This window comes from Drosophila rhopaloa, unplaced genomic scaffold (genome assembly GCF_018152115.1).
Source record: "Drosophila rhopaloa isolate 14029-0021.01 unplaced genomic scaffold, ASM1815211v1 contig_155, whole genome shotgun sequence".
Taxonomy (NCBI): Eukaryota; Metazoa; Arthropoda; class Insecta; order Diptera; family Drosophilidae; genus Drosophila; species Drosophila rhopaloa.
The window spans coordinates 7,363,031-7,377,175 of NW_025335034.1; the positions used below are offsets into that span (position 1 = coordinate 7,363,031).

At 38.4% G+C, this 14,145-nt stretch overlaps 1 protein-coding gene across 1 annotated transcript; it reads right to left on the reverse strand.

Moving 5' to 3' along the window:
• Positions 1 to 990: 990 nt before the first annotated feature.
• On the reverse strand, positions 991 to 12,343 carry LOC108049683. The gene is made up of 13 exons (XM_044457103.1): positions 12,115 to 12,343; positions 11,938 to 12,055; positions 11,771 to 11,882; positions 11,561 to 11,691; positions 8,434 to 8,768; positions 7,830 to 8,242; positions 7,581 to 7,776; positions 6,489 to 6,606; positions 6,320 to 6,431; positions 6,111 to 6,241; positions 2,407 to 2,759; positions 1,830 to 2,242; positions 991 to 1,498 (listed from the first exon to the last, which is right to left on the reverse strand). Exons 1-13 carry the CDS (start codon positions 12,164 to 12,166, stop codon positions 1,301 to 1,303), a joined length of 2,682 nt encoding a protein of 893 aa, XP_044313038.1. The 5' UTR covers positions 12,167 to 12,343; the 3' UTR covers positions 991 to 1,300.
• Positions 12,344 to 14,145: the final 1,802 nt, after the last annotated feature.

Genomic DNA, 14,145 nt, shown 5'->3' on the forward strand with positions numbered 1-14,145 from the left:
GCGAGATTTGTGTGTCCTGTCATAGAGATCAAATTTTCTTTTCTCCTCGCTGACATCGCAGCCGCTTAATTTGCGCTGAAACTGCATTTGCAGCGCTCCAAAAGTACCCGTCGTTGTAGAAAAATAAATAATTTTTATTGTGTTGAATTTATGAGTCATTGTTTGGCTCTTTGGATCTTCGGATGCTTGCCGTTTGCCTTCGCCGGCTTTATCTTCTACGCTTTTGCGAGTTCATTAATTCTGCATCGCAGCGTAATCGCATGGAAAACGGGTGGGCAAAAGAGTTTTCTTGTTGTATTGGAGCCTTATCACAGCGAGATACAGTGGTGACGAACCCTCTCACTAACAGCAGAAGGCAAAAGAAATGTTTCCATTGAAATTGGAAATTTAATTGTGAAGAACCTAATATTATTAAATAATTGTTCGTTGCATATTAAAATGAAAATTTAATTCTATATGTTATTTTTAAAAAAGAGGTATTCTGTTTTTCCATTTCTCCTAAATTATTTTACTTTAATTTTTGTGTAATTCAATCTAAGAGATTGGGCGAGAACTCTTGAGAAAGGTAGTTATGTCAGAAATTAAGTTTTATATGAATTCAAATTTTTAAATATTTGAATTTGGAAATATGTTAATCTCAATCAATTTTTTTTGAAAGAACAAGCTATCTTTAAAAATTTGTTTTTAAGAAGTCGATTTGACATTGACTATTAATATTGAAAATATATTGAAAAAGGCTGTCATCAAAATATTTAATTTAAGAGTTAATTTCTAAAAACAAAGTATTCGTAACGTTTAGCGTTCGTCACGCATCGCTCACAAAACTCTCAAGATGCAATTAGTTTTGCTTGCCGATGATAAATTTTAAAACTTTGTTGGTAAACATGTAGTTACTTTTTATTCTACAGCTTATCTTTGGGGAATAATTTAATAAAATTAATAGTATTATCTCTCAGCAAGAAGATTTTAATCGCATTCAAATACATTTAACTTAATAATAGCTACAAGTAACTTATGCCTATCCATTCACATTTTCGCGATTATCAATCACAAGATCACAGCCCCGAGACTTTCTCCCAACGAAACTAAATTAAATTTCTCTTGCCATAGGAAAAGCCGCAATGCTCGAAAATTGAATTAAGTTCAAGAGTTCAGGATGAGCGGTTGCCGCTATTGTGCCAGAAATTATTGAATAAGTACGCTTGACATGGGCTCATTTTGGATCCCTCAGCTTATGCAATGGGCTCGCATCGCCAAAGAAAGCAACAATATGGCGTGGTTGGGCACGAGGTTCATGTCATCAGTGCGTCATCAGCTTTCCTTTGGTCTCAGGCAGAAACAGTCCCAAGACAATGAATCCAAAGAAGCACATTCCAGCCGACATGAACATGGTGGCAGCCAGGCCCTGATCGTAGATCATGGTGGGATAGATTTTTAGAGCTACAAAAATGAATGCACTGAAAGTGGCCATGCTCAAGGAGGTGCCAATGGAGCGGATCTGCAAAAAGACAGGAAAATTAAACTATAAATTTTGAAGCCAAATGTTAAAAATATGCACTTAATGTGCGATCTATAAATATTTTCAGCTGGCATTATTTTAAATACTAATCTAGAAGCAAGAACATTCATTTAGCTATTCCAGTCCATGTATATTTGACCAAGTTTACAGCATACATATTCCCTTTCATATTAAATGGCAATCAACCAGGATATGAACATGTTTTGTGCCGACATAAAGGCCTCCTTTTTCCTACTTTACAATTTAAATTAACAATTGCAAGAACACTAACAACTGACTATGTTTTTTGTTTCCAATCCGAAACACTCACCTTAGCTGGCAGCAACTCAATGATGATTATGAAGATCAGGGCTATGACGCCCAGCGATGCAATACAGGCCACAAGGCACATTATGACCAAGGGAAGCCATCCATTCTGGTCCAGGAACTCGTCCGATGCGAAACACTTCAGCAGAGCAATGGCCAGCTCGCCCAAGCCCATCCCACCCATCGAGGTGAGCAGCAGGATGCGACGTCCCAGTCGATCCACCAGGGCCACGGCACTGAAGATGCCCACCAACTGGGCAGCTCCCACTACGATGGTGCAGGTGTTCGGGTCCAGTTTGTTGCCCAGCTCCGCGAAGATGTGCGACGTGTAGTTGAAGATGGCAAAGCTCCCCGACAGCTGATTGCTGATGATCAGCACAAAGATCAAGCCGAATACCTTCAGAGTAGGTGCGTTGACTGCAAGAGTACAAAAAAATAAATAAAATAATTGTGTATAAGGTTAATCAGAAGAATAATATATCAGATAAAGCACTGTACTTCTGTGTGATATTGATATGACTTTCTGCTTAGTCCGGGTGATCATTCAAGTTTGTTCACATAAAACCCCTTATCTCACTTACTAAAATCTCGCCAAGAAATGCTATCGGTAACGCCGCCACTGAGAACCTGAAGGCGAAACGAGTCGAACTCCATTTTGGCCTCGTCATGGCTAGAAGCCTCCTTGTCAGAAGAAGTGGGGGGCGTCAGATTCTTATAGAAGTAGAAGGACTTCTCGGCCTGGTCATCGCGGCCACGCCTCAGCAAATACTGTGGTGTCTCAGCTAAGCCAATGATTGCCAGCATAAACACCACTGGCAGGGCGACGATAATGCACGGCATCAGATGATACGAGAGATATGAGGCCAATGTAAAGCCCACCATCATGCCGATGCTAACGTACATCATGGCCATGGATGATAACGCTCCGCGAACGCTGGAATAATGGTTTTTATTTATTATTTTAGTGAAATATTTATATATCAATTATATGTAGCTACCTATAATATAATTTAATTGTATTTTTTTAGGATTTTGAAATAACTATTCTATTCTACCTTTATTGTCAATCAATTGTATTCTTATTATACCCTTGCAGAGGGTATTTAATTTCAGTCAAAAGTTTGCAACGCCGTAAAGGAGACATTTCCGACCCTATAAAGTATATATATATTCTAGATCAGCATCACACATCTAGCCATGTCCGTCTGTCTGTCTGTCCGTTTCTACGCAAACCAGTCCCTCAGTCTTAAAGCAATCTGCTTGAAACTTCCCAAAAGTTGTCTTTCTATATAAGTCGGTAGTACGAGCCGGATCGGGCTACCATATCATATATCTTCCTTTGCAACAAACGGAAAAAAAATTAAAAAGTATACATTTGTTGCTTTAGGTTTTTATACCCTTGCAGAGGGTATTATAATTTTGGTCAGAAGTTTGTAACGCAGTGAAGGAGACGTTTCCGACCCTATAAAGTATATATATTCTTGATCAGGATCAATAGGGGAGTCGATATAGCCATGTCCGTCTGTCCGTCTGTTCTTCTGTCCGTCTGTCCGTCTGTCCGTCTGTTTCAATACCGTTTGCGAGCTCAGTTTAAAAGCTAGCGATCTGAAACTTTCACACTCGTCCTAAAACATGTGTACGCAGATCACGTTTGAAAATCGTCCCGATCGGACGTCTATATCCTATGGCTCGTCTATATCCTATGGCTCCCATAGGAACAATCGGATATATCTTGCAAGAATTGATGATATTTCGAGCAGTGTAAAAGCTATTGACATGAATCTTTCCAAATCTTATTTTTTTATGCATACCTTGATCAGGGTAAAAGCGCTTGGCGATCGGACGTCTATATCCTATAGCTCCCATAGGAACAACAGGGTGAAATCGGTCCAAATTTGTTGGTTTTCTGAATTTTTCGCGTAGCTACTGACATACATTTTTCCAAGTCTTATTTATTTACGCATATCTTGATTAGGGTAAAAGCGCTTGCCGATCGGACGTCTATTTCTTATAGCTTCCGTAGGAAAAATAGTTAAAGGCTGCGAAAGTATCCCTTTTTTTCCATTTTTATATGACATTTTTGCAGTATAAAAGCAATTGACATCAAACGACGCAAATCTAGTTTATTTATGTATACCTTATTCCTTTCGCTACTTTTTCAGTTTTAGCAATTTCGGCAAAGTCTGCAAGGGTATTAAAACTTCGGCTTGCCGAAGTTAGCTTCCGTCCTCGTTTTATCTTTGGGATTTGATCATACCTAAATACCATGATATTTTGGCTTTAGTTAAATTAATATAGGACATCTATTTCATATAGCTCCCATAGAAAAATAAAAAAAAATTCGGCTTGCCGAAGTTTGCTTCCTTTTTTTTTCATTCCATTAACAAGCAAACTTAGGTGTAAAACAAGAGAGAACGCTATAGTCGGGTGCCCCGACTATCAGATACCCGTTACTCAGGTAAAGGGAGTGCGAGGGAGATGGAGATAGAAACTTTGATCACGCATAACTTTTTAACGAATGGTCCGATTTGAAAAATTTCTTCAACATTTCGATAGGTATTGATAAACACAATAAAACTGCATTTTTACTTTTCCGAAATATTTAAATTTTTAAAATCGTATATAAGCGATTGTGGGCGTTAAAGGGGGCGTGGCACCTTTTTGAAACAACGTAGGAACTCCTAAAATCTACATGCAAAATGCCAATCTTCTAGATTTATAGTTTCCGACATCTCAGCGTTCATACGGACAGACAGACGGACAGACGGACAGACGGACAGACAGACGGACAGACGGACATGGCTAGATTGACTCGGCTAGTGATCCTGATCAAGAATATATATACTTTATAGGGTCGGAAACGCTTCCTTCTAGCTGTTACATACTTTTGCACGAATACAATATACCCTTTTACTCTACGAGTAACGGGTATAACTATCTGGATAAGACTTTCTCAAAAGCCGCTTTTCTACTGCTGGACCGATCGAACGGATAAATTAATTTTCACATATTAAGATTTAATCAAATCAGACTAATCAGACGACTTTCTAGGAAAGTTCGGAATATGATTAAGAAAATAATAGGAACATAGTTTTTTTGACTTATACTACTGTGGGCAAAAAGTAAGGTGAATTTTCCATTTTAAATTCGCGGGCTTATGATGGCGGACTAGTTCTTTTTTTCTTGAGTTGGCAGGACTGTTGATGACATCTGGCGGTAATTTCATGTCAATGTCAGTATCAGTACTATATTTACGCTTGTGTTTACCAAACGATCAAGAGTGCATTTGTCGATTTTTACAATGTCTGATTTAATTGAGCAGAGAATTGCCATTAAACTTTGTTTGCGGAATGAAATTTCGGCTGCGGAAACGTTGAGGATGTTGCCGAAGGCCTTTGGTGATTCTACCATGACCCAGAAAAATGTTTATAAGTGGTACAAAGACTTCAAAGAGGGTCGGGAACGTGTTGATGACTTGGAGCGCTCCGGACGATCATCGACGTCAACAGATGACCAACACGTCAATGAAGTGAAGGAATTAGTGCTCAAAAATCGTCGGTTGACTATCAGAAGGATCTGTGAAAACCATTTTGAAAGACCATTTGGGACGAGGGCGATCATGGCTATACCGGAAAGGGACTATTTGGCCTGTTTCGAGGATTTGAAAAAATGTTGGCATAATTTTTTTTATCGGGAGGGAATTACTTTGAAGGGGATGAAATTGATTCAGGAGAATAAATAAAGAATTTTCACTTTACAAACAAATTCACCTTACTTTTTGCCCACAGTAGTATGCAAATATGCTGAAATACAGTTACTTTTTCGATTTCAAAAATTTAAAAAATACGATTAACTATATTATGTAGCTTTCATTGGCACGATCAAATATTAGACATAAACATATAAAACATATTTGAATACAAATTGATATATATAACCGATTTATTGAAAAATACTTTTTTGTAAAGATGCAAGAGTATAAAAACACTGAATTGGAAAAGTTAGCGAGACTTACTTAATTACTTCAATGAATCTCTTAATTTACTTTACTTGGCAACTCGATGCTTTATTAATTCAATTGTAGCTCGTCTTTAATTCCTAGTAATAATATAAAGAACAAAATTCCGACCTATATCTAATCAATCAAAGGATCCCGACCATCGTGTGCCGATATAACCAATAAGTCTGACCTTATCAGCTGCACGTAAAACTTGAAATAATCTAGAATTAATAGATTACCTCTAGCCCGACAGGTAGTTCCTCACTTGGGGATGACGTCACGTACCTGTTATCGGCTATTTCCGCAATGAATATGGGCAACACAACATAGCAGCCGCCTCCCGACATCCCCGCCAGAAATCGTCCAGCATAAAGATACGTAACGTCTTGGGCGACATAGATTAGGATCCAGTACATCTGTGGAATTCAAAACATCATGGTAAAATGACTCAAGCATCTGGGAAACCCCTTTATAATAAATAAAACTTTATCTACCATATTGGGTATGGCCAGGAAATACATGCACAGTTTACGGCCCAAACGATCGAGTAGCAGTCCAAAGATTATATTTCCAGTCAGCGAGCCTAGGCCGATTAGTGATCCAACCCTAACAATATCAACTCATTTTACCGAAATACTCCCATGAATCCGGGTATGGACTTACCAGGATGCTTCGGTGATGGTCAGTGGATCTCCAAGGGGACTTTCCGCGGAACCGAGAAGTCGAAGAGAGGGCGACAACCATCCCACGGAAATTCCGTGGGTCAGCGTCATGATGTGGACTGGGAATTATAATTTTGATTACATGGAATAGCCCACCGAAATCCCACCTACCCGTCATGGTGGCAATAAATTGCCATCGGTACCGCGCACTAAAAACACTCAACTTCTGCGGTTGACTTGAATCAAACGTCATTTTGGCTGCTTTATTGATTAAGATTTTTAAAAGTACCCCGCTTTTGGTTTAGGAATTAACCGCTGGGCAGTCGCGCGCCTACTGAAAGTTTTTACTTTGGCTGGCGATCGTTTTTGTAGTGCAAATCACGTCGAGATACGTATATACTTCCCAATCTTCCCAGGATTGTAAACAAAAATGACGATTATAAAATTGTTGCAGATTAGATAAGTATTAAGTAGTCGCAAAGCTTTTACCGCTCATTAATGCACTACAGTTTGGTTTCAAGAGGTCTGTAGAAAGAAGTCTGTAAATTTGGTTGCAAAAAATGTATTTGTAAACAACAAAGCCCTTGACACCCAGACTTATTTTTTTGATCTTTTTGGATGGAAGCAATAGGCTATGTAAATTTAAATAACTTTCCATGACTTAAGTGACAACATTCAGTTAAGATAAGCTAAGTTAATGTTAATAAAAGATTGAAAAAAGTTAGTTTTTATTAACGTATTTTGCACTTACATGTTTATGATAATTTGTTTAATTTCTACATTTAAGTACAATTCACTTTTAATTTTAATAAAATTTCTTTTATCCAGAGGAATATCGTAGCATAGGAGTATGTTATCTAATTATATAAAATTGTCAACAAAAAAAGTAAAAGAGGTTGAAGATTATGACATCAATAAAGCAGATTTCATGTGGCCTTGAAATTTTTTCTCGCAGATATTCAACATTGTTCCCACTTATTACTTGGTAATAGTTTTTCAAACATTAGGTCATGATGGGTCAACTTCGCAATTTTTATCTCTTATCTGATCACCGTGAATTCGACATGGAACACTTGACTGCTATTAACCCATTAGTGGGTCATACTTCTTCCTTTTGTCTCAGGCAAAAATGTACCCATCAATATAAACCCCAAAAAACAGAAGCCCGCCGACATGTACATTGTGACATCAACTCCATACTCGTTGATTACGACGGGATAAGTCATGAGCGCCACAAATACAGAGCAACTGAGTCCGCACATGCTGATGGAGGCGCCAGGAGCACGGATCTGGGAAATTGTGACGCCTTAGCCAAGACCTTTGACCCAAAGCCAAAGCTTACCTTCACTGGCAGCAGCTCGACGATAAGGACGAAGGTCAGAGCGATCAGTCCGGCGGATGACGTGTAGGCTACAAAGCACATCAGAACCAGCCCAAGCCAGCCATGATGGTCCAGAAAGTGCGGCGAGGCAAAGGATTTAAGCAGGCCCACGCTCAGCTCACCCAGGCCCATTAAAGCCAGCGAGGGCATCAGCAGCCATCGGCGACCCACTCGATCCACCAGGAGGACGGCGCTTGCTAGGCCAAAAAGCTGCACAACACCCAGGACAATGGCACATATATTTGGCTCCATCGTGCTTCCGAGCTCTGTGAAGATGGTCGACGCGTAGTTGAAGATGGCAAAGGTCCCCGACATCTGATTGCAAATCAGCAAAACGGCGATTAGGCCAAACGCCTTCATCGATACCTTGTTAACTGCATTAAAGAAAACAATAAGTAGAAACAGTAAAGAAAAAATGTCTGTACTGATATTCAAATACGTGTTTTTAGATCTAAAAAATGTCTACCTAACAGAACGAACCATGATGGATATTTGTATATGCTTAAACTAATATTAAATGAATAGGGCTGTAACAAAACATTTTTAATATTATTATCTCACTTACAGAAATCTTGGAATGTAATCTTTTCTTTAACACCGCCGCTTAGGACTCTTTCCCGAAAACTGTTGAATTCCGCTTTGTTTTCGTTCTGTTTAGTCGGATCTTTTGTAAGATTCTTGTAGAAGTAGTAGGACTTCTCGGCCTTTTCATCGCGGCCACGTCTCAGCAAATCATGTGGAGGCTCGGGAAGCGGAATGATGAGAATCACATAGAGAATGGGCAGGACTATGACGATGCAAGGTAGAACATGATAGGTGGTGTAAAAAACCAATACAAATCCTACTGTAATGCCACCGCAGAGAGTCAGCATAAAAAATGACGTAAAAGTGCCCCGAACGCTAAAGGAAAAATGGGAAATTATTCTTTAAGCGTCTTCAAAATGTATTTAGTTGTTATTTTGCTTACTGTAACTAATTGTAAAGTAGCTATAACAAGAAAGGAAAGCTAACTTCGGGCGGAGCCGAAGTTGATATACCCTTGCAGAATACTCTGTAAATTATATTCTCCAAAATTATTCATATGATGCATTCTTAATACTCATAAAAAATCCGAACTTCCTAGCTTTAACAACAACAAAGTTATGGCATTTCCAATCGTTCAGTTATATGGTAGCTATAGGATATAGTCCGCCGATTCTTATGAAATTTGGTAGGTCGGATTGATTGGCCAAATATAACACCCACAGAAAATCCCAAATTCCTAACTTTACAAACACCAAAGTTATGGCATTTCCGATCAATCAGTTATATGGCAGCTATAGGATATAGTCGGCCGATCCTTATGAAATTTGGTAGGTCGGATTGATTGGCCAAAAATAAAATCCATAGAAAATCCCAACTTCCTAACTTAACAAACACCAAAGTTATGGCATTTCCGATCAATCAGTTATATGGCAGCTATAGGATATAGTCGGCCGATCCTTATGAAATTTGGTGGGTCGGATTGATTGGCCAAATATAAAACCCATAGAAAATCCCAACTTTCTAACTTTACAAACACCAAAGTTATGGCATTTCCGATCAATCAGTTATATGGCAGCTATAGGATATAGTCGGCCGATCCTTATGAAATTTGGTAGGTCGGATTGATTGGCCAAATATAAAACCCATAGAAAATCCCAACTTTCTAACTTTACAAACACCAAAGTTATGGCATTTCCGATCAATCAGTTATATGGCAGCTATAGGATATAGTCGGCCGATCCTTATGAAATTTGGTAGGTCGGATTGATTGGCCAAATATAAAACCCATAGAAAATCCCAACTTCCTAACTTTACAAACACGAAAGTTATGGCATTTCCGATCAATCAGTTATATGGCAGCTATAGGATATAGTCGGCCGATCCCGGCCGTTCCGACTTATATACTGCGTGCAAAGGAAAGAAGGGTGTGTGCAAAGTTTCAATCCGATAGCTTTAAAACTGAGAGACTAGTTTGCGTAGAAACAGACAGACGGACAGACGGACAGACGGACAGACGGACAGACGGACAGACGGACATGGCTATATCAACTCAGGAGGTGATCCTGATCAAGAATATATATACTTTATAGGGTCGGAGATGTCTCCTTCACTGCGTTGCACACTTTTGACCAAAATTATAATACCCTCTGCAAGGGTATAAAAATAGAATAAACAAGAAAGGAAAGCTAACTTCGGACGGAGCCGAAGTTGATATACCCTTGCAGAATATTCTGTAAATTATATTCTTCAAAATTATTCATATGATGTATTCTTAATACTCAGAAAAAGTCCCAACTTCCTAACTTTAAAAACACCAAAGTTATGGCATTTCCGATCGTTCAGTTATATGGCAGCTATATGATATAGTGGCCCGATCCGGCTCGTTCCGACTTATATACTACCTGCAATAGAAAGACAACTTTTGGGAAAGTTTCAAGCAGATAGCTTTAAAACTGAGGGACTAGTTTGCGTAGAAACGGACGGACGGACAGACGGACGGACAGACGGACGGACAGACGGACAGACGGACAGACGGACATGGCTAGATCGACTCTCCTGGTGATGCTGATCAAGAATATATATACTTTATAGGGTCGGAAATGTCTCCTTCACTGCGTTGCAAACTTTTGACTGAAATTATAATACCCTCTGCAAGGGTATAATAAGTTTTAATTCTGCAATAGTAATCCCCAACAAGAGCACTTACACTATCAAAAGTCTTGAGATGAACTTAGTAATTACATTAATTGACTTTACTTAGTGTACTGTAACAACTGTTTTTGTATAGCTTTTGTGATGCCAATATTTGCTTTCTGTAATTATAGGTAACATTCTTTGTAACATTTTGTTGTCGGTTGGAAAATTTCAGCTATAAATTTTGATTGCATATAGTGTAAAACGGTTTACTGATGGTTTCAGATAGTTTTCTGACCACTTAACCAATAGATTTTTTGTATGTAACATGTTTTGTTGCACTGTGTTATTTTGAACAAGAAAGGAAAGCTAACTTCGGGCGGAGCCGAAGTTGATATACCCTTGCAGAATATTATGTACATTATATTCTCCAAAATTATTCATATGATGCATTCTTAATACTCATAACAAATCCCAACTTCCTAACTTTACAAACACCAATGTTATGGCATTTCCGATCAATCAGTTATATGGCAGCTATAGGATATAGTCGGCCGATCCTTATGTAATTTGGTAGGTCGGATTGATTGGCCAAATATAAAACCCATAGGAAATTCCAGCTTCCTAACTTTACAAACATCAAAGTTATGGCATTTCCGATCAATCAGTTATATGGCAGCTATAGGATATAGTCGGCCGATCCCGGCCGTTCCGACATATATACTGCGTGCAAAGGAAAGAAGAGTGTGTGCAAAGTTTCAGTTCGATATCTTTAAAACTGAGAGACTAGTTTGCGTAGAAACAGACAGACGGACAGACAGACGGACATGGCTATATCAACTCAGGAGGTGATGCTGATCAAGAATATATATACTTTATAGGGTCGGAGATGTCTCCTTCACTGCGTTGCACACTTTTGACCAAAATTATAATACCCTCCGCAAGGGTATAATGAAATATACCATCTCATCTTCAATGGCAGAGATCTAAATATTTGCAATTATCGGTCACAGCTATTTCTTGGGTTACAATACCTATTGTCAGAAATTTCCGCGATGAATATAGGAAAGGAAACCACAAGAGTGCCACCAGAAATTCCCAACAAAATACGAGCCACATATAAATATATCGAGTTGCGTGCTATGTAGATTAGGATCCAGTTCATCTGCGAAAAAAATAAAGACTGAACCTTAGGGAATTAGGCCTCGGGAAATACCCTAACACCTAGGTGGAAACTTATCTACCACATTGGGTAACGCCACGAAGTACATGCACTTCTTTATTCCAACAAATCCAATCGGAAACCAAATAATCATGTTGCAAATCAGAGAGCCAACTGCAAGCATGGAACCGATCCTGTAATCTCACATTAAATTAAAATTTAAGTTTACCATTTTCATTTTAAACATACCACATCACATCATTTATGTTAACGGATTCACCAATTGGACTCTCGTCCGATTGGAGGATGGGCAAAGAGGGAGAGAACCATCCCAATGATATTCCATGAGTCGTTGACATAATGCACACTACGTTAAAGTATCTTGCTTTAGTGTTTGATCAATTGGACCTCCATATTCTTACCCACGTGCCAAAGTGGAACACAACTGCCAGCGGACGCGTTTGCCACAGATATCCATTATTCTCCGACTGACTGGACCCAAAAGTCATCCTATTCTAAATGTACGGCAGAATACATTTCTTCGTTGTCACATAGATTGGATTGGCAACGGATCGAAGGCCTGTTAGACCCTTAAACTAGGATTCAACAACTCTGGTCATCGTAGACGATCTACCAATTTTTACTGTCTGATTTATTTATTTTTGATTGTTACGACAAAGTATATATCATAAATTTAATGTTCGAAGCACATTATCGATTTAAATTGGACAGTTGGCACTTGTCTATTAAAAGTCTTCTTTTTGTTTATACTACAAATTGCTTACATTTATATATATATGTATGTTTTATATATATATATGTTTTATAAATGTTTTTTGTTTGTGATTTTTGGTTCCTAAGGGAGGAGAAACACATTCAGAGTTATATTACGAACGCAGATTAAATCTACTTTTATCTTATGTTCACTCATAACACAAACGGCAACAAAGTGGATGAGGAAATGCTCTACTCATGGAGATTATGTACTTGGATACACAAATAATAAAGTCATGAAATTCGCGGAACTGTGTATATTTTATCTCTCAACAATTAGGTACCACAGAGATATTATCAAAAAAAGCAAGCAAGGCAATCAACCAGCATGACAACAAGTTAATGCTGAGTGGGGGAGAATTTCTTCCCGAGACAAGCATCGGTTTATCGGGGCCCGATCGGCGATCGTGTCACAATAAATGATTTTCCTATGATCAAGTTATTATCTGCAGTTCCTGGCCCCACTCAGGCAGTCGGTCTCTCATCGGCTGTCCCGTCTGGCCGCTTATATCGATCGATAATGAGGGGTTCCTGTGCTACCAGCTCGCCAACTTTCGGCCGCGGCTTACATAAATCTCAGTTGCATTTTAATGCACAAAAACGGCCCATCGTGATACCTTTGGAGACTCCGTCGCCGTCGTTGGTTTTCGTGGCTGGGGCTCTGCACGGTCGGAGGTCATGCCCTGCGGTTTGCTGTGCCGTTTGTAAAATGCTCAATAAAAAATATCAAATTTTTGTGTGTCATTTGCATCTGGCTGTGATTCACGGCAAGCCGTGACCATATTATAACCCAGTCTGGCACTTTGACACAGCCGAGGCAATAAGTACCCATGTATTCGCTTCTTTGGTGGCCAGCCCGCTTGTCTTTTATCATTAGCACACAATTGTTTACTAAGTTCGAATGCTAAGATATCACTTTCGTTTGTTCAGCAGTCAGGGAGATAAATTGCGCACCAAAAGCGCAGACAAGCTCGGGATTTTAGATTTCAGTCATCAACATCACTTTTCACGTTTCTGGTTTTGTTAACATTCCGGATTGATGATGCACTTTATACGGGTAAATGTTGAGATCTATTCTTTCCAACAGGTTAGTTAACTAACCTTATTGTATTGCCGATTCACTTTAATTTATTTGTGTATTAAACAAAAGATTTCGTCTTTTAAATGTTTTAAGAAAAACATAAATTGTCATAAACAGCTTTGAACTCAGTTATATTGCGGTTGCTGTCGATTTTTTGGATGGGTCAATATATTCTGTCAAAAGAATAATTTGCTAAGGCAAACCTATTTTTAACAAGATTTGAAACGTATTTTTTTGTTCGATTGAATTATAGAAAAATAACAAAAAAAAAAACTATATTTATATACAAAATTGGGGCATCTTGACACTTATGCAAAGCTTTATTTTTTCTTATTTTTAATTTTGTACACCGATTTCATGTTTCTTTCCTTTTCTTTATCAAATACTAATATCAAAATATTAATATGAAATATTGTATGTAGATCAGTATTTCCATATCTTCCGCTAACCCAATGATAAAAAATACCTATGCTATAGTATGCTTCAAGGATTTCGAGTCATTAAAGTTATGAATAGGAAAATGTAAATTAAATTATATTTGAAAAGAAACATTTATCAAAGCTACCGAAAACCAAAACCGAGCATTAATCACGGGGCTATCT